This window comes from Lissotriton vulgaris, chromosome 12 (genome assembly GCF_964263255.1).
Source record: "Lissotriton vulgaris chromosome 12, aLisVul1.2, whole genome shotgun sequence".
Lineage (NCBI taxonomy): Eukaryota > Metazoa > Chordata > Amphibia > Caudata > Salamandridae > Lissotriton > Lissotriton vulgaris.
In genome coordinates this window covers 104,918,668-104,944,164 of record NC_141700.1, presented here as the reverse complement: position 1 = coordinate 104,944,164, position 25,497 = coordinate 104,918,668, and the positions used below count along the sequence as shown (strand labels likewise).

General features: G+C 45.6%; 1 protein-coding gene across 1 annotated transcript in view; it reads right to left on the bottom strand.

The window, feature by feature from the left end:
* TRIM46 (tripartite motif containing 46) overlaps nucleotides 1–25,497 on the bottom strand; it is a 139,299-nt gene that overhangs the window by 36,683 nt on the left and 77,119 nt on the right. The window contains exons 5-7 of the mRNA XM_086946371.1: nucleotides 25,247–25,342; nucleotides 22,289–22,542; nucleotides 6,930–7,054 (exon numbers count right to left, since the gene is read on the bottom strand). Coding sequence (XP_086802497.1) covers nucleotides 6,930–7,054; nucleotides 22,289–22,542; nucleotides 25,247–25,342 — 475 coding nt within the window. The remainder of the gene's footprint in view (nucleotides 1–6,929; nucleotides 7,055–22,288; nucleotides 22,543–25,246; nucleotides 25,343–25,497) is intronic.

Below are 25,497 nucleotides of genomic sequence, written 5' to 3'. Positions count from 1 at the left end.
GTCGCATTAACGATTGTTCCATTCCTTTATTTCACGGAGGGTCAAGGGGAATGCTTTAGAACCTGCTCAACCAGGCAACATCTCGGCATGCCAGGCCCTATGCATGACATATGGGTGAAGGTCTGTTTTGAATCCAGAGACACCATGACAATGACCCAGTTTTGGAAGCAGTGGTTAGAACATAGCACTGCAGGGAGCAGAAGCTTTTTCCAATTAACCCGGTGCCCCCTGGGTAGTGTGCAGGCGGTGACCCAATTGGCAGAGTGCATGACGGATGCTGAGCGAAAGTTGCATGAATCTGCGCGTGCAACTGCAGCGTGTGACTAAAGCATGTGCATGTGATACGGGGATAGTACTTTGATTGGCTGTGCAGTCAGGCGAATGTTGTGCATGTGACAGTACTCAGCTGGACATTGGCAGATGGAGGAGGCAGGAAAGCTATGAAGCAGCAGTAAAGTTACTGATTGGGTTGACCTCAGCAGAGATAGTGACGTAATTCTCATTTTATATCTGGCGCGCCGGTCACCTAGAATCTGGAGCGGCGGAAGCTACACATCCTCCAGCAGGGTCGATGTAGCTTAACGTTCCAGGTCACAGCGTTGGGGAATCATAGTTGAATGAGATTCTTCGATTTTGAGGCCTGTGTGGTATTTAGGGTAATTCAAATGACGATATCAATAAAGCTTGATTTAAACAGGAGTGCCTTTATTCTGCATCCATCATCGGGGCCTCGTCCAGTAATAATGCCCCAACTGTCACCCTCAACTGCCGACCATAGAAACCCCCATGGCATCGACATTCATGGCGCGAGCCCAGTATCCAGTCAGTACGTGGGAGGGGGAAATGGTAAGGGAAAGAGAGGAAGGAAACATGGGAGCGGGTAAGGAAGGACATAGAAGATATACTATGTGAAAATGTACATATGAATTAAAACATGACAGCCTACTTTAATATTTTTTTGTTTTTCAGAAAGAAAACCTCATGCCCATGGGTGAATTTGTTGCTATCTTCGTGCATGGGAATTCCATATCTGGTACAGCCGGCTTACGTAGGAAAAAAGAGTGAAAGAGTGAAGGCGGGCTTCACACTTCAGCCGGAAGCTCCATGGTGAAACAGAGGCAGCCAGGGTCGGTCTGCCCCAAAAACAAGCATTGGCATAGCCAAGAGGTCTCGCCTTTGGGACCTATCCAGCACAATATCCTTGGTGCAACAACTTCAACTGTTGCATGGCCTTATAAGTGTTAAGTTATCCAGCACAATATCCTTGGTGCAACAACATCAACTGTTGCATGGCCTTGTAAGTGTTAAGTTATCCAGCACAATATCCTTGGTGCAACAACATCAACTGTTGCATGGCCTTATAAGTGTTAAGTTATCCAGCACAATATCCTTGGTGCAACAACATCAACTGTTGCATGGCCTTATAAGTGTTTAGTTTCCGGCACAATATCCTTGGTGCAACAACATCAACTGTTGCATGGCTAAACACTTCTAAGGTCCCAAAGGGGAGACCTATTGGCTATGCAAATGCTTGTCTCATTAATCTACTAGTGGACTGTGTACCTGCCGGGGGACCGGGGTCAGCAGATGCCAAGGGCTAGCTTCACAAATATTGTATTCTGACTTTCACTTTAAGTGCTTTCAGCAAAGACTGTTGGCATACTCCTGGAATTCTGTAATAAGCCAGGAGTTCTAGAAGACAAAGTCACACACACGTATTTTTTTTTGTGTGGAGTTTTATATAGTGCAAACTAGACCTGGAGACATCAGAGGCTTTACATTAGCACCAGTTACATTACAGATGGACACATTCATTGTTTTGTTAGAAAACGGGGAGATAAAGTGATGTGCCCAGAATCAACGAATGTTGAGCATCACTCCCGAGACTCCCCATCTCAAAGGGCGACCACTTTAGCGGTTAGGCCACATTCTCTCCCACTTACGTCTAAATCTTTGCAAATCGAGCCCTACTGATTACTTCACTGGGAAGCTTTTATGTTTGCTTGAATTTGCACCACCAGCATGGTATACCTATAGGATGCAGGATTAAAATTGCGATGGTATGGCTTTGATTGCATAGAAAGCTATGTTCGAAATAAAATGCATTTTTGGTTGTAAATATGATTCCGTAGGCGAGACCTAAAATTGTCGCAGGCACCAAAATAAAATTGGCCACATCATCAGTCAGATAGCTAAATAAACAATTTTCCACTTGTGTAAAACAGGTCAGTTTTCAAATCGTAAAGTCACTCTCCCTGTATGAGTATTTTGCAAGGTATGGAAAACTGCATCCATTTATGTTTGGTGCAGGCAATATTTGTGATAATATTAGGGAAATTAACAGTAAAAACCAGCCCATCTGGCAATAAAACAGGCACACAAACTGTAAATAAAATTGTGCCACATACTGATCTGTGAGACCCTGGTTGCCCTTTGGGCCAGTCCGGCGTTAAAGGCTGTCTACAAGGACTCTCCAATGATGGAGCTGGCTTAGGCCTCCATACATGCTAATAGCCCAATGCAGGCGGAGGACTCCTCATTTTTGAAGCCAAAAAAGGTTTTATTTTGTGTGTTTCCCACCTGAAATTTCCTCTGCTTCAATAGAACTCAATGGGGTTAATACATTCTCCCGATTATGTTTCTAAAATCTCCCACTTTTCTCTTCGGAAATGTTGGCATGTATGGGCTTGGCAGTGAAAAACTCAGTAGTTTACCACCTTTAAACGAGGGTTTGGCATCTGATAGTTTGGCAAAATGGGACCTCTGTTGATATATTGAGGATAGCCTCCTCCGTCCCACAATAATGGCCTCATTACGATGGTCGTCTGGCAAGCGTCCAACCGCCATCGCTGCAGGATGGAGACCGGCCAACGTAGTCAGGGTTCCACCTGCCATATTATGAAAAGACTGTCGTGTAGGCGGTCGGAAACATGCCTTTTACTATTTCGGCTTGTGCTGGGAACTGGATAAGCGCTGAAACACAAGCCACAGTAGTAAAAGACATGTGCCTGGCACATGGTGCATGGATGTTTCCGAGGACGCCACATGTGCCACAGAGGGGACCAGTCCCTTTTCAGCAGCCTTTCCATGGCTGTGGGACCATCAATGAAAAAGCTGTGTGAAATGGACATCGTAATCCCTACAGCAGTGCCGTGCAAGCACCACCTTGATTGTAGTGATTTCTTTCTGACCACTGCCCTACAGGCTCCTTGAGCCTATTGGAGGTGGCAGTCTCTCTTCCCACCCTCTGCGCTGCAACCATCGGTATTGTAATCCGGCATTCGGATCGCTGCCCTAGATGTTGGGCGGAACGCCACAGATGGCCTGACGGTGGCAGCCCACTCGATATCGTAATGAGGGCCTTAACACCATGCGCGCTAGCGGAATTCCGCTCGCACGCTGGGATTTGCGAAAACACACTTTACGTGACGAGCTGGGCTCGTCATCAGCGTGCGAGGAGGCTACGCCATGACGAGCCCAGCTCGTCATCAGCGTGGAAGGGGTTAATTACAGTCATGGTGTTCCTTGGGTAAAGTCAACAGATCTGAGTTCCGTGGAGCTCCCTTCATACACTATTCACCAACAGGGTGCAGACACAACCTCTGCAGAAAAAGGACACAACTTACTGTGACACTGCAGGATGGCTGACATGCAAACCCAATAATACAGCATCCCAGGCAAAATGATGAGGACTTACTGTCGCCTGAACTAGGCCGGAGTGAGTGAAATTATTGGGGGCAGCGTGAATGCGTGATTAACCTAACAGGACTTGCAGGCTGACAGCCTTTTAGGAACATTTCAAGATGAATAGAGTGTGATCAATTTTGATCTAATTTTATGTAGGTAGAGAACTAATATATCCCCAACTTTGAAGTAGTTGAATGACATAGCTTTGGGCTTGCTTGAACACATATTTGTTGTAGGTAACTCCTACGGTGTGCACTTCACACAGCTCCTGAGGAGATGCTTTGATTATTTAAGCTGCCTGGTGTGGTGACTTATACTGAACATGATGTTGGGTTCATAGCCCGATTGTAAAATACGCACAAGTGAAGTTTACTAGCAGTAGTAGCAGTGACGTAAGATTAGTTACTTTATTTGTTGATTTACCACACACACAAGCCACAAGATTATGAAACATATTAGGTCAGTCTTTGCACTTGAGTATTAATTTTGCAGTAATTAATGAGGAATAACATGCAAATACATATTTTCAGCCGTTTTTGCACACACTGCTGTCATGGCCGCAGAATTTCCCCTGTTTCTGCCATTTGAGCTAATCCAACAGTGAGTGTGCTGTGAAAACCAGCTTCAAAATACATTTGTGTCCAATTTTACACCTTGCCCAATCTTGGAATGAACCAGCAAGTAATAATGCTGCCAGTGTAACTATGATAAGGCACATCGAAGGACGGTCGGTCAAATAATTGTGTTATTTCCTACGCCCCAAAAAAGTACCGGTATGTGATTGGTGATACAGAGTCGCTGAGGTATCTGCTCCTAAGCCTGGTAATATCCAGGGACTGACAGCAGAAGTGAAGGCACTCCTGCTGAAAATCCAAACAGGGTTATATCTTTTTACCCTTGAACTAGTAGTGGGGTTATACAGAGGAAAGAACACCCTCAAACCACCATGAGTACCTACTGAACCCTTCTTATCACAAATGTTAGCATGCTAATCGGTTCTCCTATTACACAGGAATCAAAATGAATTTACGGTCATTAATTTCTTCTAACCACTACTCTTATGTTTCTTCTCCTTGGACCTGATTCCATGAGTAAGGCAAATTTTCTGTAGGTGCCAAGGAAGTGCTTCTGGGATCTAGGGGACTCCGTTGTTTACACTGAGCACCCTTTTGGTACCATTGCTTTAACCCTTTATTATTTTTAGTTGCCTCTCTTCTTTATTAGAGGGATAATTTGTCATAAAAAGCTCCATCCAGTGTAGAGAAAAAAACTGTTTTCTTTACCCAGTCCTCCATCACTAACAATCACCAACTATAAGCATTCTAGAACGATGGTTCGTGTGATGACGCCAGCTTGGGCTGTGAGATGTATTATGGCGTTGTTTAACTGATGGCCCTTTCTAGTTGCCCAGTGCTTCGGACTACCAGGTGATTATTATGAGTAGACTTATGTGAGTATTCTACTTATTTTGTACCCCTCACCTCTCTTATTAGTCCAAAGAGAGTGCTCCATTTACTTTTCAACCTGCATCAATTTATTATTTTTATTAATTTTGAATTATGTGTTTGGCAGCATGGGACCAAACCTGGTCTAAAGATTGTGCTCCTGTTGGTAAATCATTCATTGTTTGATTCACATATCCTTCAAAAGAAAAAAATAATGAGCAATGTCCATCAGTTCTGTGTGGCATTGATACGTTTCTGCGCCTTCCAAAAATGTAATGAACATGCTTCAGGACAATGTCTTCCACACACATTACCAGGATTTTAAATAACTCTCCAGCCCCTTTGTTTTTTTATTGTGGAGCCCTTTAATTTATCAAAGGTTGTAATTACCTATTGTAGACTCTGGTGTTAACACTTCCACAGATTAGTCCTCTGGAAGATTTGTCTTTAGTATTTTGCCTTCCCTTTATTTTCCTAATTCCTTTATATTTGGTTACACTATGTTTCTAGCCCTGGATTTCATGTAGTCACCTAAGGTGTTCTGGGATTGGTGGTTATGGGTTGCCTTCATTGGACCAGTTACACTGACACAAGAAATAACAATGCTTTGTGATAGAAAGGCCCAACTTTTGAAAACATAGGGGCATATTTACAAGAGAATGTGGGAGTGTGATGTTAAGCTAAAAGTGCTAACGTCCCTCTCCGCCATTCTAAAAACGCAGGGATGCGCCGTATTTACCATGATAAGGCACAGCCTTGCGTTTTTCCTAGCACTGGTGCTAAATTCAGCTGCCGAGCGCCTTTGCACCATAGTGCAAGGGTGCCTGCGCTGAGGGAATGATTGTTTATGTGCAGGGAGGTGTTCCTTCCTGCACAATAAACAATCGCTAATGGTGATTTGTAACTCATATGTGTGCTGCATTGTACAGCACACAGATAAGTTGCAAATCGAAATTATTTTAAAGGATTGTTTATGTGCAGGAAGGGACACCTTCCTGCACATAAACAAGCATTCATGGTGATTTGCTGTTTCTATGTGTGCTGCACAATGCAGCACACATAGAAAAACCAAAACAGAGAAATTAATCGTTTCTCCTCATTTAGCCATGTTAAGACCAGTTATTTTTAGCCTTAATTATGCTGCTGCCCTATATCTATGCCACGCTTGTAAATTGAGGGGCAGCGTCAAAATCAATGGGAGTTGCAGAATGGCTGCCCCAACACCCCTTGCCCGCCAGGGCTGGACTGGGAACGCAAACCAGCCCTGGCAGTTAAACTGGCCCCCACACTTGAAGTCCACAGGGAAAATGCCCGGTGCCTGTTTCGGCCAGTCCGGCCCTGTTGCTTGCCCCTTTCACGATAAGTGTAGCTTGAAAGGGGGCCTTATTTACAAGGTGGTATTAACCATGCTAAATGGTTTAACGCTGCCTTGTAAATAAGGTGAAGAGTCTATCGCCACAGGAACGTCACAAAAAGTGACGTTCCTGTGGCGATAAGCCCATATAAATGTGTCCCGTAGTATACTAATGCCATGGAGAAGATGGCATCCACATGCTTGATGTATGGCAGAGTTGACATGATGTGGTCCTATTAAGTCATTAAGACTCTAGGTTTAAAATATCAAAATATTCTAGGGTGTATTCAGGACTCTGTGCTGCCATTTTGTGTGACGTGTGGCAAGGTCGTAAGTCTGACTCGCTTAGGACCAAAACAGCCAGTGAGGGCCAGGCGAACCTGAACCACACCAGTGTGGTGGGTATGCAGATTACATTTTTTTCAAAAGATTTGCATACTCACCCCTAGCAAATGTGAGGTCTCGGAGTAGCCGCATCTCCCTGCCCACGTCCACCTGGAAGTGGTTGAAGGACGAGCTGGAGGAGGATAGTCTGAAGTTCTGCAAAGACTCAGTGGCCCTCACGATCCTAGGAAAGCAGTAAAGCAACAGACTTTGCATGAGTGCTTAAGTATCTGGTGAACACACCTTGAATGCATTAAAATATTTTTTGTATTTCTGCATGTTGTATAGTAGTTAACAGTACCTCGATCAATGGTTTAGTGTTCATATGGTTTTATGGCATTGCCATGTACTGGATTGCATAAGAGGGTTAGCTGTAGTTTTTGATTTAGTGGGGTACTTTACCTCTTGATATGGGATGTAGTCTGAAATATTGTGAACTGTATATCAAGTTACAAAAATATCATGACCAAAATATTGAGTTCCAAAATATTGAGGAGGTACGTGTATATTGACAAATATAAATTTACTAGTCTTAACTCGACAGCTACTTACTTTGAAGATGTATATAGTAAGGTTCATATATATGGAGTTAAGTATTTAAAATCTATACTTGCCTATATATACTTACCAGTCATTATCTTGGTCTTCGATAGTTTGGTTACTATATTCTTGTAACTCGAAATTCAGTACACAATATTTTGCACCTACAACCATGATATGGTAATGTATTGTACTGTACTGAACAGTATGCTTACATAGTGGACTTTGGGAGAGATGTTGAAGCCCAGCACGCCCCCTTTGCCATGTCGGAACTGGGATGGTTTGGTGAGCAAAATAACAACAACCCAGATCTGTGACTGGGGGGTGAATGTTTTGCCATTGTGCAACATTCCGTCCATCATCTTGTGTGTTTTGCTGTTCACCCTATGTGGGAAGGGTATGCCCAAACGTGGGTCCCATGCTCACTACGCCAGTGGAGTCAAGCTATCCTGGCTGAAGACGGCTGATAGCCAGAAACCGGTCCTAGGATGCTTGATTCCGGTCCTGGGAAGACATGGCTTGGCAGTTCGGGCTGGATCGTTCCCATGAGGCACAGGGTCATGACTGATTTGCATATGGCCATGTCTGAACTGGGGTGGCTTGGTGAGCAAAATAACGACGGATTAAACCCAGATCTGTAACTGGGGGTGAATGTTTTGCTATTGTGCAACATTCCGTCCATCATCTTGTGTGTTTTGCTTTTCACCCTTTGCAGTGGCGGTTGGTGTCAGGGCAGAGTGGTGAGCTGGAAGGGGGGGCGACGACAAAAAAAAAAGAACTAACCTTCAGGCAGCCACATCGCGCTCTTCTGCCACTCTGCAGACAGGCTCCCAGAATCCCCTGCAGCCAATCCTAATGTAAATGTAAATTGATATTTGTATAGCGCACTACTCACCCGCAAGGGTCTCAAGGCGCTTGTACGAATACCGCTGTGGAACCCCTCCTGGCTTTCCCTGTGAGGCGTCCACTCCTGGGCACCCCCAAGGTGGAGGCCAGGCATCCTTAGCGTTGTGGGGGCCGTTGTGGAGATTAGGCAAGCTATTGCCCAGAGTTGCAGAGTGGGACTCCATGATTGGAATAATTCAGAAAAGGGGGTGGTGATGGACAGAGTATCTGAATTAAACAGAACACTCATACCCAGTCAACAGATCAGGGCTTGATCCATCACCGTTTTTTAGCTCACTGCACCATCCCAGCTCAGAACCTGGCTATATGCAAATTAGTCTGTCCCTGGCCCAGTGCATCATGGGAACAGGGCAGACCAAACTACCAAGCCAATTCTTATACTGGGAAGAAAACACGCTTCCGGGGACCGGTTTCTGGCATTACAGCCGTCTTCGGCCCGGCTTGCTTGAATCCTGATGGTGCAATGAGCAAGGGACTCACATCTGAGTATACCCTTCCACGCTTATGGTGGACAAAACGATTCAGAAAAGGGGGTGGTGATGGACAGAGTATCTGAATTAAACAGAACACTCATACCCAGTCAACAGATCAGGGCTTGATCCATCACCGTTTTTTAGCTCACTGCACCATCCCAGCTCAGAACCTGGCTATATGCAAATTAGTCTGTCCCTGGCCCAGTGCATCATGGGAACAGGGCAGACCAAACTACCAAGCCAATTCTTATACTGGGAAGGAAACAAGCTTCCGGGGACCGGTTTCTGGCATTACAGCCGTCTTTGGCCCGGCTTGCTTGAATCCTGATGGTGCAATGAGCAAGGGACTCACATCTGAGTATACCCTTCCACGCTTATGGTGGACAAAATGATTCAGAAAAGGGGGTGGTGTTGGCCAGAGTATCTGAATTAAACAGAACACTCATACCCAGTCAACAGATCAGGGATTGATCCATCACCGTTTTTTAGCTCACTGCACCATCCCAGCTCAGAACCTGGCTATATGCAAATTAGTCTGTCTGTGGCCCAGTGCATCATGGGAACAGGGCAGACCAAACTACCAAGCCAATTCTTATACTGGGAAGGAAACAAGCTTCCGGGGACCGGTTTCTGGCATTACAGCCGTCTTCGGCCCGGCTTGCTTGAATCCTGATGGTGCGATGAGCAAGGGACTCACATCTGAGTATACCCTTCCACACTTATGGTGGACAAAACAATTCAGAAAAGGGGGTGGTGATGGACAGAGTATCTGAATTAAACAGAACACTCATACCCAGTCAACAGATCAGGGCTTGATCCATCACCGTTTTTTAGCTCACTGCACCATCCCAGCTCAGAACCTGGCTATATGCAAATTAGTCTGTCCCTGGCCCAGTGCATCATGGGAACAGGGCAAACCACACTACCAAGCCAATTCTTATACTGGGAAGGAAACAAGCTTCCGGGGACCGGTTTCTGGCATTACAGCCGTCTTCAGCCCGGCTTGCTTGAATCCTGATGGTGCAATGAGCAAGGGACTCACATCTGAGTATACCCTTCCACGCTTATGGTGGACAAAACGATTCAGAAAACGGGGTGGTGATGGACAGAGTATCTTTATTAAACAGAACACTCATACCCAGTCAACAGATCAGGGCTTGATCCATCACCGTTTTTTAGCTCACTGCACCATCCCAGCTCAGAACCTGGCTATATGCAAATTAGCCTGTCCCTGGCCCAGTGCATCATGGGAACAAGGCAGACCAAACTACCAAGCCAATTCTTATACTGGGAAGGAAACAAGCTTCCGGGGACCGGTTTCTGGCATTACAGCCGTCTTCGGCCCGGCTTGCTTGAATCCTGATGGTGCAATGAGCAAGGGACTCACATCTGAGTATACCCTTCCACGCATATGGTGGACAAAACGATTCAGAAAACAGGGTGGTGATGGACAGAGTATCTGAATTAAACGGAACACTCATACCCAGTCAACAGATCAGGGCTTGATCCATCACCGTTTTTTAGCTCACTGCACCATCCCAGCTCAGAACCTGGCTATATGCAAATTAGTCTGTCCCTGGCCCAGTGCATCATGGGAACAGGGCAGACCAAACTACCAAGCCAATTCTTATACTGGGAAGGAAACAAGCTTCCGGGGACTGGTTTCTGGCATTATAGCCGTCTTCGGCCCGGCTTGCTTGAATCCTGATGGTGCAATGAGCAAGGGACTCACATCTGAGTATACCCTTTCACGCTTATGGTGGACAAAACGATTCAGAAAAGGGGGTGGTGATGGACCGAGTATCTGAATTAAACAGAACACTCATACTCAGACATGAGTCCCTTGCTCACTGCACCATCAGGATTCAAGCAAGCCGGGCCGAAGACGGCTGTAATGCCAGAAACCGGTCCCCGGATGCTTGTTTCCTTTCCAGTAAAAGAATTGGCTTGGTAGTTTGGTCTGCCCTGTTCCCATGATGCACTGGGCCAGGGACAGACTAATTTTCATGTAGCCAGGTTCTGAGCTGGGATGGTGCAGTGAGCTAAAAAACGGTGATGGATCAAGCCCTGATCTGTTGACTGGGTACGAGTGTTCTGCTTAATTCAGATACTCTGTCCATCACCACCCCCTTTTCTGAATCTTTTTGTCCACCATAAGCGTGGAAGGGTATGCTCAGACATGAGTCCCTTGCTCACTGCACCATCAGGATTCAAGCAAGCCGGGCCGAAGATGGCTGTAATGCCAGAAACCGGTCCCCGGAAGCTTGTTTCCTTTCCAGTAAAAGAATTGGCTTGGTAGTTTGGTCTGCCCTATTCCCATGATGCACTGGGCCAGGGACAGACTAATTTGCATGTAGCCAGGTTCTGAGCTGGGATGGTGCAGTGAGCTAAAAAACGGTGATGGATCAAGCCCTGATCTGTTGACTGGGTATGAGTGTTCTGCTTAATTCAGATACTCTGTCCATCACCACCCCCTTTTCTGAATCGTTTTGTCCACCATAAGCGTGTAAAGGTATGCTCAGACATGAGTCCCTTGCTCACTGCACCATCAGGATTCAAGCAAGCCGGGCCGAAGACGGCTGTAATGCCAGAAACCGGTCCCCGGAAGCTTGTTTCCTTTCCAGTAAAAGAATTGGCTTGGTAGTTTGGTCTGCCCTGTTCCCATGATGCACTGGGCCAGGGACAGACTAATTTGCATGTAGCCAGGTTCTGAGCTGGGATGGTGCAGTGAGCTAAAAAACTGTGATGGATCAAGCCCTGTTCTGTTGACTGGGTACGAGTGTTCTGCTTAATTCAGATACTCTGTCCATCACCACCCCCTTTTCTGAATCGTTTTGTCCACCATAAGCGTGGAAGGGTATGCTCAGACATGAGTCCCTTGCTCACTGCACCATCAGGATTCAAGCAAGCCGGGCCGAAGACGGCTGTAATGCCAGAAACCGGTCCCCGGAAGCTTGTTTCCTTTCCAGTAATAGAATTGGCTTGGTAGTTTGGTCTGCCCTGTTCCCATGATGCACTGGGCCAGGGACAGACTAATTTGCATGTAGCCAGGTTCTGAGCTGGGATGGTGCAGTGAGCTATAAAACGGTGATGGATCAAGCCCTGATCTGTTGACTAGGTACGAGTGTTCTGCTTAATTCAGATACTCTGTCCATCACCACCCCCTTTTCTGAATCGTTTTGTCCACCATAAGCGTGGAAGGGTATGCTCAGACATGAGTCCCTTGCTCACTGCACCATCAGGATTCAAGCAAGCCGGGCCGAAGACGGCTGTTATGCCAGAAACCGGTCCCCGGAAGCTTGTTTCCTTTCCAGTAAAAGAATTGGCTTGGTAGTTTGGTCTGCCCTGTTCCTATGATGCACTGGGCCAGGGACAGACTAATTTGCATGTAGCCAGGTTCTGAGCTGGGATGGTGCAGTGAGCTAAAAAACGGTGATGGATCAAGCCCTGATCTGTTGACTGGGTACGAGTGTTCTGCTTAATTCAGATACTCTGTCCATCACCACCCCCTTTTCTGAATCGTTTTGTCCACCATAAGCGTGGAAGGGTATGCTCAGACATGAGTCCCTTGCTCATTGCACCATCAGGATTCAAGCAAGCCGGGCCGAAGACGGCTGTAATGCCAGAAACCGGTCCCCGGAAGCTTGTTTCCTTTCCAGTAAAAGAATTGGCTTGGTAGTTTGGTCTGCCCTGTTCCCATGATGCACTGGGCCAGGGACAGACTAATTTGCATGTAGCCAGGTTCTGAGCTGGGATGGTGCAGTGAGCTAAAAAACGGTGATGGATCAAGCCCTGATCTGTTGACTGGGTACGAGTGTTCTGCTTAATTCAGATACTCTGTCCATCACCACCCCCTTTTCTGAATCGTTTTGTCCACCATAAGCGTGTAAAGGTATGCTCAGACATGAGTCCCTTGCTCACTGCACCATCAGGATTCAAGCAAGCCGGGCCAAAGACGGCTGTAATGCCAGAAACCGGTCCCCGGAAGCTTGTTTCCTTTCCAGTAAAAGAATTGGCTTGGTAGTTTGGTCTGCCCTGTTCCCATGATGCACTGGGCCAGGGACAGACTAATTTGCATGTAGCCAGGTTCTGAGCTGGGATGGTGCAGTGAGCTAAAAAACTGTGATGGATCAAGCCCTGTTCTGTTGACTGGGTACGAGTGTTCTGCTTAATTCAGATACTCTGTCCATCACCACCCCCTTTTCTGAATCGTTTTGTCCACCATAAGCGTGGAAGGGTATGCTCAGACATGAGTCCCTTGCTCACTGCACCATCAGGATTCAAGCAAGCCGGGCCGAAGACGGCTGTAATGCCAGAAACCGGTCCCCGGAAGCTTGTTTCCTTTCCAGTAAAAGAATTGGCTTGGTAGTTTGGTCTGCCCTGTTCCCATGATGCACTGGGCCAGGGACAGACTAATTTGCATGTAGCCAGGTTCTGAGCTGGGATGGTGCAGTGAGCTATAAAACGGTGATGGATCAAGCCCTGATCTGTTGACTGGGTACGAGTGTTCTGCTTAATTCAGATACTCTGTCCATCACCACCCCCTTTTCTGAATCGTTTTGTCCACCATAAGCGTGGAAGGGTATGCTCAGACATGAGTCCCTTGCTCACTGCACCATCAGGATTCAAGCAAGCCGGGCCGAAGACGGCTGTTATGCCAGAAACCGGTCCCCGGAAGCTTGTTTCCTTTCCAGTAAAAGAATTGGCTTGGTAGTTTGGTCTGCCCTGTTCCTATGATGCACTGGGCCAGGGACAGACTAATTTGCATGTAGCCAGGTTCTGAGCTGGGATGGTGCAGTGAGCTAAAAAACGGTGATGGATCAAGCCCTGATCTGTTGACTGGGTACGAGTGTTCTGCTTAATTCAGATACTCTGTCCATCACCACCCCCTTTTCTGAATCGTTTTGTCCACCATAAGCGTGGAAGGGTATGCTCAGACATGAGTCCCTTGCTCATTGCACCATCAGGATTCAAGCAAGCCGGGCCGAAGACGGCTGTAATGCCAGAAACCAGTCCCCGGAAGCTTGTTTCCTTTCCAGTAAAAGAATTGGCTTGGTAGTTTGGCCTGCCCTGTTCCCATGATGCACTGGGCCAGGGACAGACTAATTTGCATGTAGCCAGGTTCTGAGCTGGGATGGTGCAGTGAGCTAAAAAACGGTGATGGATCAAGCCCTGATCTGTTGACTGGGTACGAGTGTTCTGCTTAATTCAGATACTCTGTCCATCACCACCCCCTTTTCTGAATCGTTTTGTCCACCATAAGCGTGGAAGGGTATGCTCAGACATGAGTCCCTTGCTCATTGCACCATCAGGATTCAAGCAAGCCGGGCCGAAGACGGCTGTAATGCCAGAAACCGGTCCCCGGAAGCTTGTTTCCTTTCCAGTAAAAGAATTGGCTTGGTAGTTTGGTCTGCCCTGTTCCCATGATGCACTGGGCCAGGGACAGACTAATTTGCATGTAGCCAGGTTCTGAGCTGGGATGGTGCAGTGAGCTAAAAAACGGTGATGGATCAAGCCCTGATCTGTTGACTGGGTACGAGTGTTCTGCTTAATTCAGATACTCCGTCCATCACCACCCCCTTTTCTGAATCGTTTTGTCCACCATAAGCGTGGAAGGGTATGATCAGACATGAGTCCCTTGATCACTGCACCATCAGGATTCAAGCAAGCCGGGCCGAAGACGGCTATAATGCCAGAAACTGGTCCCCGGAAGCTTGTTTCCTTTCCAGTAAAATAATTGGCCTGGTAGTTTGGTCTGCCCTGCTCCCATGATGCACTGGGCCAGGGACAGACTAATTTGCATGTAGCCAGGTTCTGAGCTGGGATGGTGCAGTGAGCTAAAAAAAACGGTGATGGATCAAGCCCTGATCTGTTGACTGGGTACAAGTGTTCTGCTTAATTCAGATACTCTGTCCATCACCACCCCGTTTTCTGAATCGTTTTGTCCACCATAAGCGTGGAAGGGTATGCTCAGACATGAGTCCCTTGCTCACTGCACCATCAGGATTCAAGCAAGCCGGGCCGAAGACGGCTGTAATGCCAGAAACCGGTCCCCGGAAGCTCGTTTCCTTTCCAGTAAAAGAATTGGCTTGGTAGTTTGGTCTGCCTTGTTCCCATGATGCACTGGGCCAGGGACAGACTAATTTGCATGTAGCCAGGTTCTGAGCTGGGATGGTGCAGTGAGCTAAAAAACGGTGATGGATCAAGCCCTGATCTGTTGACTGGGTACGAGTGTTCTGCTTAATTCAGATACTCTGTCCATCACCACCCCCTTTTCTGAATCGTTTTGTCCACCATAAGCGTGGAAGGGTATGCTCAGACATGAGTCCCTTGCTCACTGCACCATCAGGATTCAAGCAAGCCGGGCCGAAGACGGCTGTAATGCCAGAAACCGGTCCCCGGAAGCTTGTTTCCTTTCCAGTAAAAGAATTGGCTTGGTAGTTTGGTCTGCCCTGTTCCCATGATGCACTGGGCCAGGGACAGACTAATTTGCATGTAGCCAGGTTCTGAGCTGGGATGGTGCAGTGAGCTAAAAAAACGGTGATGGATCAAGCCCTGATCTGTTGACTGGGTACGAGTGTTCTAGTTAATTCAGATACTCTGTCCATCACCACTCCCTTTTCTGAACCATGATTGGAATAGGCACCGAGGTGAGAACTATCAGGTCCCTGGAATTTTGAGCCCAAGACCCGCCGAGGCGGGGATTTGAACCCTGGTCCCAGGCTAGATTTCTGCATCAGGATCTGCCGCTCTAACCATTGAGCCACACTTCTCCACTATGCTCCACTATGCTTTCATGCAGCATGGGAGCAGCGTCAGGATTGGCCTGATCGCCCTCAATTTGCAATCCCAGTGAGACTGGGAGCCTGTGCCCGTTTTCTCCAACCCGTCAATGCAGCTCGGGCTGGAGACAGCTTCAGTGCGCATGTCCGTTTGGCTGTCCTGCGACGGCCAGCCAAACCCACATGCACACTGAAGGCAGTGCATACAACTCCCCCTCAATGCCTGTCATCTAACTGGGTCCGCACCCAAGACTCAGCACACTTTGTTAGAAGAAATATAAAACGATAATAAAATGGGCTCAATACCCGTTTTATTTTTCAAGTTTTTGAAGGTGGTGGTAGGGGGGAGGGCGATGCTCCTCCGCCATAGCACAGGAGCTGCTGCTGCCCCATTGTACAGACACTTTCTGGGTCTGACTCACAGCATATGCACCCATTTTTCTTGTGTCTCTGTCCACACACTATACTGTTGGTTACTGTACTGTATCATGTTTTGTGCTACGTAATACTTTGCTATACTGTTAGCCCGAAACCAGTCCCAGGATGCTTGTGTCCGGTCCAGGGAAGACCTGGCCTGGCAGTTCGGGCTGAACTGTTCCCATGAGGCACAGGGTCAAGACTGATTTGCATATAGTTGTGTCTGAACTGGGGTGGCGAAGTGAGCTAAAGAACGATGATGGATTCAACCCAGATCTGTGACGGGTGGGTGAGTGTCTGAAACATTTCAGCACTCCGTCCATCATCTCCTTGTGTTTGCACTGCTTTGCCATGCACAGCACAATACAGTACTATATTATGTTGTGTTATATTCAAGTGCACAATAAGTGTACTACTTTTATGTTTCAAAAAATTATTATTAGCCTGGCAGTAGACACATTTTTAAATTTTCCAGTATATGAGGGCACTGTTGGACAATTTTCCCTTTACAAAGAAGTTTGTGCATTCGATAGTGCATTCCCTTGAGCAGGACGTAGGAAATTGTTTTCCATGCTGTCGCTCAGAGTTGATATCTCTGAATAACAATATAATGGGAGAATCAAAATGACTGCTTCCCAACAGGCTACATCCCACCCCCTATTTCTGACTGAAGTCCCACTATGGGACTTCTGGAAGGGGATGTACGAAGCTCACCGAACACAGCATTGCTGCGGATGGAGAGCAGTGTTCTTACGCCTTGACCGGCAGCAGGGACACTATCACTGCAGACCAGGAACATCTTGTTTGCATTTTTAAAATGTTGTCAGCTTTGCTTTCGGGTCACTGGTGAAGTTTAAAAAATATGCATAATGTTATGCTTTGTCAAACGTAGAAAATGTGCACAGCCTTGGTTGGCGCAAACTCTTTAGCAATGCATTATTCCGAATTGGAGCGAGTTGGAAATCGTGTCTCGAAGTCTGCTTATAAAAGGAAATCTTGCTCATTGCTGAATTAGTGCTAATGAATAATAATAGGGTTATTGTGTTAAAGAAAAAGGATTTGGGGATGTGTGCTGGGACTCCAATTACTGTTGGAGGTTCTCTGCAATTTTCATGATTTTCTGCTGCATAAATTCTATTACAAGGCGGGAATCTCAGTTATGACTCATCTTCTGAGAAACTCTAGCAGCAGAAAGAAAAAATGCATCACAGGGGTTTCACAAGTGTAATACTATAACAAAGTCAGGTTCTAGGGATTCAGACTGTAAAGCCTCTAAATGAGGATCCTACGAATTCAGAGTCTACCTACGTAAATTGACCTGAGGGTGGGAACACTTCTCGACTGCGACACTTGACATTAGAACCATAATTCAACATATTCAAAGATAAAGTCTTAATGAACACACATTCCACAAACAGTGGCTTCAGTTTTTCAAGAATATTTCAAGGCAGGATGTAATTCCTCTGGAAATTCCTAGGATATTGACGTAAGCAGTCCAATTTCACTGCTGGAAAGACTGGATCCATTCCTGTTGCATGTCCTAGGCACAGCCACAAAAATGAGGTACCATTTTTATCAGGAAAAGTGTGGGCACACAGAATGGTTGAATATTTGTTCTTACCAACTGGATATCTCTCCATTTAGGCCTCACAATGGAAGCCAGTGTGCAATAAAGAACACATTTTGCAAAATGCCCTCTGAATCATATGGTTGTACGGGTAACCAAAAATATACAAATACCAACTATACCTAAACTTAAAATCATGTGAACATTTAAAAAATACTTAATGTTCCTTCTAACCCATGTTTTATTCATTAGTTTTTACCATATGCATGGTTGGTATCCAATGAAAAATCTTTACTAGCTGCAGCTCAGTTATTTTCTCTACATATTGGTTAATTTTGGACAACCTAAAAACACGATGTATCCCTGAGACCAGAAGGGTCTGACAGATCTAATGGTTTGTTACTTTTGTGAATCAGGCATTGAGACAAAAAAATGACAGATGAATATGTTGCCACCAAATGAAATGTTTCCTACTTATTTTCATTCTTTTTGTTTCAATGATTAATTTCTTTTGGAAAACCATGAATAATCTACAGAAATGACTGCTTGCTGAATTTGGAAGTTTGTTTCATTTTCACAAATGTATAGATTTTATGGGATTTTACACCTGTTTCCATCACAAACTGAAAGTAGGTTGAAACATGCAAAAGCAGACCAGTTAGCAAAATGGAAAAAAAACAGTTTTTCATGTACAACTCTGCTTGTGAATGAAAGCAAGAAATGTGGTGCTATTCGCACAGGGAACCTTCTGCTAATGCCATTAAAAAAACATGCTTTCTCGCACATAACTTTTTTCCCAGTTTTCCAACAAAAGCAATATTTCTATATATTTTACCATCCCCCATCCATGGGAATTAATAAAATCTGTGAACCTTCAGAATCACCACAAAGTGGGAAAAGAGGACACAAATGTGGCTTGGATACATTTTGTGGGGGAACAAATTATGAAGGCTTAAGCGTGAAGCGCCCCAAACATAAAAAGAAGGGCTCAGCATTGGCCCGTGAAAAACGTCAGGTGCTAAGGGCTTAAATCCAGAGGTAGGTGGTCAAGTTTTTAATCCGCTGTGTTATCATACAGATAATTAGTGATCTAGACAATGGTGTTTGTTGTGGCAACTTCGCCACCAGCAGGAAGGGAGCGCTTTTGTCAAACTTAATAGTATATTTACAAGGGTATAGCGCCATCAGAACATCACTTTTAGCGATGTTCTGGTGATGCTATGTCCACTTTTTGTGGCTTAACACCACCTTGTAAATGCCGTCCCTTTAAATGCATCACTTTGTGTGAAAGGGGCGTGCAATGGATGTTGCTGGGGGCGTTCCACCGCAATACCCATTTCTTATTGACGTTGCCCTAGTTTTACAAGAATGTGTAAATTCTGAGGCAGCGCCATCATCTACGCCCATGCAATAGCAAACGGTAGAATGGCGAAACGAGCGGAAATACTTTTATTTCACCTCAGTTTTGCTTTATCTATGTGTGCTGCCTTCTGCAGCACACATAGAAAAAGCAAAAAGTCATTAATTATTGTTATGTGCAGGAATGTTTTGTAAATACGGCGCATCCATGCGTTTGGGAAATGTCGAAGCACGGGGCTGCCAAATTTTGCGCATCCCCAGGCTCTGACATTTCCTTGTAAAAATACCCCTAAGACCAGCATCTCGCTGGTAGAGACCCCAAGCTTGATTATCTGTACTGGGGAAAAAGGTGAGAGTGTGCTCGCGCCTAGTCACCCTAGTAATCTTACATCAAAAGTGTGGCCCGGCTTTCCACTCAGCGCTAAGAAGCCACTTCAATGCCATACTTGCATTTCACGAATGGGATAACCCAAACTATTCTTGTTGGTGGTTCTACGAATGAGGAGCAAATTGTAGCTTGTCTGACATAGCGAAGCCTCAACAATCAGCGCAGCTAGCGGCGAAAACAAACCTCCCATGTGTATTTGATGTGACCTAGGCTGCAATTACATTTCATGGCACATTAGCAATTATCCTTAATTTCTTGTTTATCATGTCTTAAATTATAGTGCAGACTCCATTTTGTCACTTTCACTGCAGCCATTTCAGTGTTTTGCGAAATGTTGTGCTTTTAGAAGGCCTTGTGCTAAACCAGGGTAGTGCAATTGACGGCACGCTCCAAAGTTTGGACACAGCTTCATTATCAGCTGTTTCATCGTGGTCGTGGTCAAAGCTTTAGTGACTGAAGCATCTCTTAGTGGCTTTGAGGGATGTGGTAACACTTCTAGGTACTTTATCAGGATGGGTGAGTTTTATTTAGGTCATTCTGAGTATGGCTTCCGGCTGAGAAGGCGCTCTCAGAGAACGCCTATATTGACTATAAGTGAAGAGTACCCAATTCTTGGTTGAGATGTTTGGGCATTGGAATGGTGTACGGTCATGTCATTAGCTGTCCTTTTTTGGATATGGTGAACTTCGCTATTTCTTAATGCGTCAACCCGTCTTCCAGGTGGACCCTGTTAATGTTGGTGCCTTTGCCTGTTTATTGTTGTATGTATTGGACCCTGTATCTGACAGACACTGTCCTAGCCTATCCTTAGACCTCGTTGTCTGCATCAGTTTCCAATACTATATACTATATAGGTATATGTATATATATATGTACCTATAATGATCATCCCGGCATCTGAAGGTGATTTACCTGATGGCCGCATTAGGAGAGCATTGCTTCCCTCTGAGGCTTAGACAGCTGACCACTGTTCTATTTAAGTATAGGTCATGGCATCTTTGGCACCTGTAGTTACAAACTCCTGTACTAACCTGTTGGTGTCTGTACCTAAGCGTTGGCCCCTGGACATCTAAGCTAGGCTGAGTCCCTGTACCTCTTTACCAACGCACCTGTAGGCCTCTGTATCTGATTGTTGGCCTTTGCTAGCCCCTCTATTTGTATACATTTAAGCCCATGAGCTGGGGACTACAACTGTTGGCCTAGCATGTGATGGTCCATGTGCTAGTTGACCCCTACAACTGTTGACCCTTATACGGATCTGCCCCTGCATCTGTTGAACCCTGTATATTGTTGTCAACTCAAGTAATGAAAAAAACACCATTGTATTAACCCGTTAAGTGCGGCGCACGTTCAACGGACATCGCGTGCACTACCTCGGTAGTGCTGCGCACGTCCGCTGAACGCGCGGCCCCGCCCGTGCAATAGAACGTTTCGCACCAGCGCGGAACGTTCAGCGCAGCAGAGGGGTTAATTTCAAACCAGGGCTATTACAGTCTGATGAGTGAGGTTAGTCTAACAAAAGAGTTAGCAACATCTCCAGAACAATAATTACAAACAAAGAAAACTACAAAAAAAATAAAAAAATACACATTCCATATATTTAATCCTAAAGAAGACATAAATATTTAAAAAACAAGGCACATTTTTCTTAACAAACCAGGAGTCATATTTTCCTACTTTTATATATAGGATGATACCAAATGTTCAATCAACAAACCTGTGGGCACTCATCTAAGGAACGTGGGGCCAGATGTAGGACACCAAATACCGGTCGTTATCGGCCGATTTCGGCCGTTAGCGACCGGTATTTGGTTTTTGATATGTAGGGGGCCTAAAATTTATATAATCTGTAAATTTACCGATTCGGTAAAAATACAGAATCCGTAAATTTACTGAATCAGTAAATCTAGATGTAGGTGGCACTGAAAACAGTGCCACAGGCCCTTAAGAATTCGGTATGTACCACGAAATAATATTTGGTGGTAAATAACGAATTCCTGTGTACATGCACATCTGTGCATGTACACCTGTGCCATGTGGCACACATACATGCCCTAAGGGCCTGTATGTGTGTCACATGGCACACAAGCCAGAATCAGGGGTGCAAGAGGGTGTCAAAGTGACACCCTGTCCCCCTTGACAATTCGGTAATTTCAAGGCCCATAGGAATAAATGGCAATTACTGAATCGGTAATTACCGAATCATACCGATTCGGTAAAAATTACCGAATTATTTCCTACATCTCATTTACCGAATCTAGAATACCGAATCGGTAAAATTCGGTATTCTAGAGTCGGTAAATGAGATTTACCTACATCGGGCCCTAAATACATATATCCACATGATCTAGTCCCCAGATTACTACAAATTAATGGAACAATCTGTCATAACTGTAATTTATTCAATCCAAACGCCATCATGCCTTCCGGGATACCATATCTATCAATATTTCTGCACTTTTGACAATTCTAAGACTCCTTCTTCAGGATAAAAATATAATAAAAATCCACATTGTGGAAGCACCATATGGAAAATACTCATTCACTATCTATCAATAGAAATTGAATAATGGTTTGGGTTACAGGAATTAGCACATAGTTCTACAGGATACCTTATTATCCATTCATATTTACTGCTTGGCCAATGATCTGAGTAACCAGAGCTTCTGGGTGTAATTTAACAGACCAGCAGCAAAGGATTACAGGGAACTTTGTCTTTCTCATGAACAAAATAAATTACTCACAATTGTTTTAAAAAGGGTTGGCTAAAGTAAAATAGACATCCCAATATACACACTATGTGGAAATTCCAAGCACCATCCATTATTCAAAGGCAAAACTCCAGTCATTGTTAGCAGCATCCTGAAAGTCCCAGTATTGTCTGATCCCTCTATCTGTTGGACCATGTACCTGTTGTGCAGCTATAACTAGCTGTAATCCTATAACTGATTGTCGTCGCCGCTCCTTTGCAAGCGGGTGCCTTTACCTGTTATGTAGCTGTTTGGCGACCTGCACGAAACAGGGGTGGTCGGTTTCCTTCAGCACCTCGTGAGTGTAGCCCACCATGCCTGAGTTCTCCAGCATGCTCCTGTGTTCCTGGATCTGAGCAGTCAGGCTGGACAGCCGCTCCTGCTGGCACTCCTCGATGGCCTGCAGTAGCGCAGCTTGCTTCTCCTCCAGGACTGCGCAAAGGTTTCGGATCAGGTGCGTCACCTCGTCTTTGGCCTTCGCTCCGTTCACCTAGACAAAAAGATACAGAAGTTAAAGTGCAGCTCTGAGTCCATTACCAGCACAGCCTCACTGTGTCTAGCACCTTCAAACTTGAGGATTTAAGGTATCAGAGACATTGCTTGTTAACCCCACATTGTAGCCCCCTCTATGGAATTGCAATCCATTGCCCATCTTGAAATGGGAGCAGGTCACCCTACAGCCATTATCTATGGGATTCTAAAGCCTCTCTCTGTAAATCGGCTTTGTGAGATTGCCATAAATTATAAACAAAATTAACTATATATCTAAGGGGTGTCCCAGAGTTTCACTTAGTTCATATCCAGTCATTGTTCCAGACAAATAGTTATGGCTGGTGTAGGAAAACAGGTCATTGGAATTAAATAAAAACACCTCATTAGTTAGTAAGCTGCAATCTAACAATTTAAAATGAAGCCATTGCATATTGTTATGTGTTATGGTAGGGTTTTCACATTTCAATTACACAAGTTGTGCTGATGTATATAATAAACATAGCAGTCTTTACTGTCTTCTCAAAATGTATTTATCTGTTTTGTGATGCTAGTTTGCAGAAAATAATCTTAGCCTCCCTATTTGGCAATATTGGGAAACGTACCCAACTATCTGATATTCGATAAAATACAAAATAAGGAAGCCTGTAGAACGTGGTACAGTGGTAGAGATGCACTTTTTATGCTGGAAACCTATTAAAGAGGCATCTAGGATAAAGAAAACATAGTTCTTTTTCCCCAGGCCTGCATCTATACCAGTCACAAACAATAGGAACTCTGGAATGTGCTTTGTCTGATGCCTGCTTAGGTTTTGGGATGTATTGTGACATACATTATCTCTTGAACTCTGAAGCCGATGATGGAGTGCAGCACCAATATTCAGCAGCTGTCTCATTTTTGAGGTACTTCACTGGACCCCTTAGAAGCTCTGCAGGCTGAACTCCTGAAACACAAGAACTTATTACAATGTCGGTCAGATTTTCCTCCGACCGACATTGTGGCAGAAACGGGAACGACCGACCACCGGTTGTCGGTCCCGACTGCCTAATCATGATGCAACCGCACATGGTGCAGGTGCATTCCCCAGGGCCGGACTGGGAACCAGAACCAGCCCTGGCAAAGTGCTCGGCCGGTCCGCCCCCACCCCCCGCCCCCATCCGGGAGGAGGAGGGGGGGCGCGACCGCGCTCTGTGCCGGGCCCGGTTTTCGTCCGTTTTTGTTACAGGGCAGTTTCTGCAGCATAGCTGCAAAAACGGCCCTGTAACAAAAACGGCCCCCACCCATGCGGCCCACCGGGGGATTGCCCGGTGCCCGCAACGGCCAGTCCGGGCCTGGCATTCCCACATTTCCCTATGAGAGCAAGTGTTAAGGCCATAAACCGGCCGTAGCAAAAGCTCCCATAGGGAAATGGGTGGTTGTGTTAATCCCTGCACCCCCCCAACCGAATGCCAAAAACAGAAAAGGGCCTGCTGGGGGCCCCCAAACATGCTTTCTGACAGGCTTTCTATGTTGGAAAGACTGGCATGGATAGCCTGCCAGAAATGGTGCATCGTAATCCAGACGACGTAAAATGCCGTACATATAAAGTACGGGGCGGTTCCGAGGCCATCGGAATCCAGCTGGAATGACGGGCCGGTTTCTGTTCCGACCGGCTGTGTTGTAATCATCCGGTCAGAATTGAAACCAACGATCTCGGTCGTAAAGCCTCAAAAGATTGTAATAGACCCCACAGTCGACACACATGGCCAATTCATGATTGTTCTGAAGGAGATCATGCCAAATTTTCAGAGCAATTCTTTAGGTATTGGAAGAGACCAGAGTTCTGCTCATGGTTTCATCAATTTACGCATTCTCATGCTGAGAAAATCAAACACCTTCCTCCACTTCTTGTTTTCATTATTTTTTTTAGAATGACTATGAAAAATGGTGCTCTGTATTAAAGAAGGAACCTCAGTGTTTTCTTTCTTTTTTTAAATTGTTTCGTTGATTGGTCAAATTTTTTGGGAAAAGGCAAAATACAACCTCAAAAATTAAAAGAAATCCAAGAGCGACCATGCAATGCAAAGGTGCATGGGGCAAATGTTATCAGTCTAGCTTCCAGGGGGAGGCTGCAACAGAAAGCCAATTAGTACAATTGGTTAACCCCTGTCTCTCTCTCCCTCCCTCTTTCCTTATCTCCCCCTTTCTCTCCCCCTCGTCTCTCTCTCTCTCTCTCTCTCTCTCTCTCTCTCCCTCTCTCTTTCTCTCTCTCACTCTCCCGCTCTCTCCTACTCTCTTTCTCTCCCTCTCTCTCTCAGTCCCTCTGTTTCTGACTCTTTCTCTCCCCCTTCTCTGTCTCTCTCCCCTGCTCCCTCCCTCCCCCCTCTCTCTCTCCTTCTCTCTCTCTCTCCCCGTCTCTCCCTCCATCCTTCTCTCGATCTCTCTCTCTCTCTCTCTCTTCTCCCTCTCCCTACCAATCTTGTCAAGTTTTGAAAAAAGTTAAAAAGACAATTCTGACAACTTTAAAAAAAGCTAAAGAAAGATCTAACAATAGGAGTTGAGGCCACCGACATTCAGATTGCAGCATGTTTAAAATGTACATCTTATCCATCTCTCTGGTATCTATCCTGCTCTTCCCCTCCCAAGCAGTGCACAGATCCCCCACTGAATGTGCAGCCTCTGGTTGAGGCCTGCTCTTTTCCATACCTCAGCACAGAATCTCTCACCTCAGTGTGTTTGACCGCATCTTCCAGTTCACTGATCTGGTTGTGGACGGTGTCCTGGTTGGACAGGACGTAGGTGAGACTTCGTGTTAGCTTCTCCTGCAAGGGAGAAAAATAGGATGAGCCGGCAAACAGGTGGGTGCTGCCATAATAAACAAATGTGTGTTATTATTTGATGTAATCACAGGTGAGGCAGGGTGTTCAGTCAGCGGCCTATGGGCTACCTGACTTGGTTCTTTAGCAATGAGAGACTG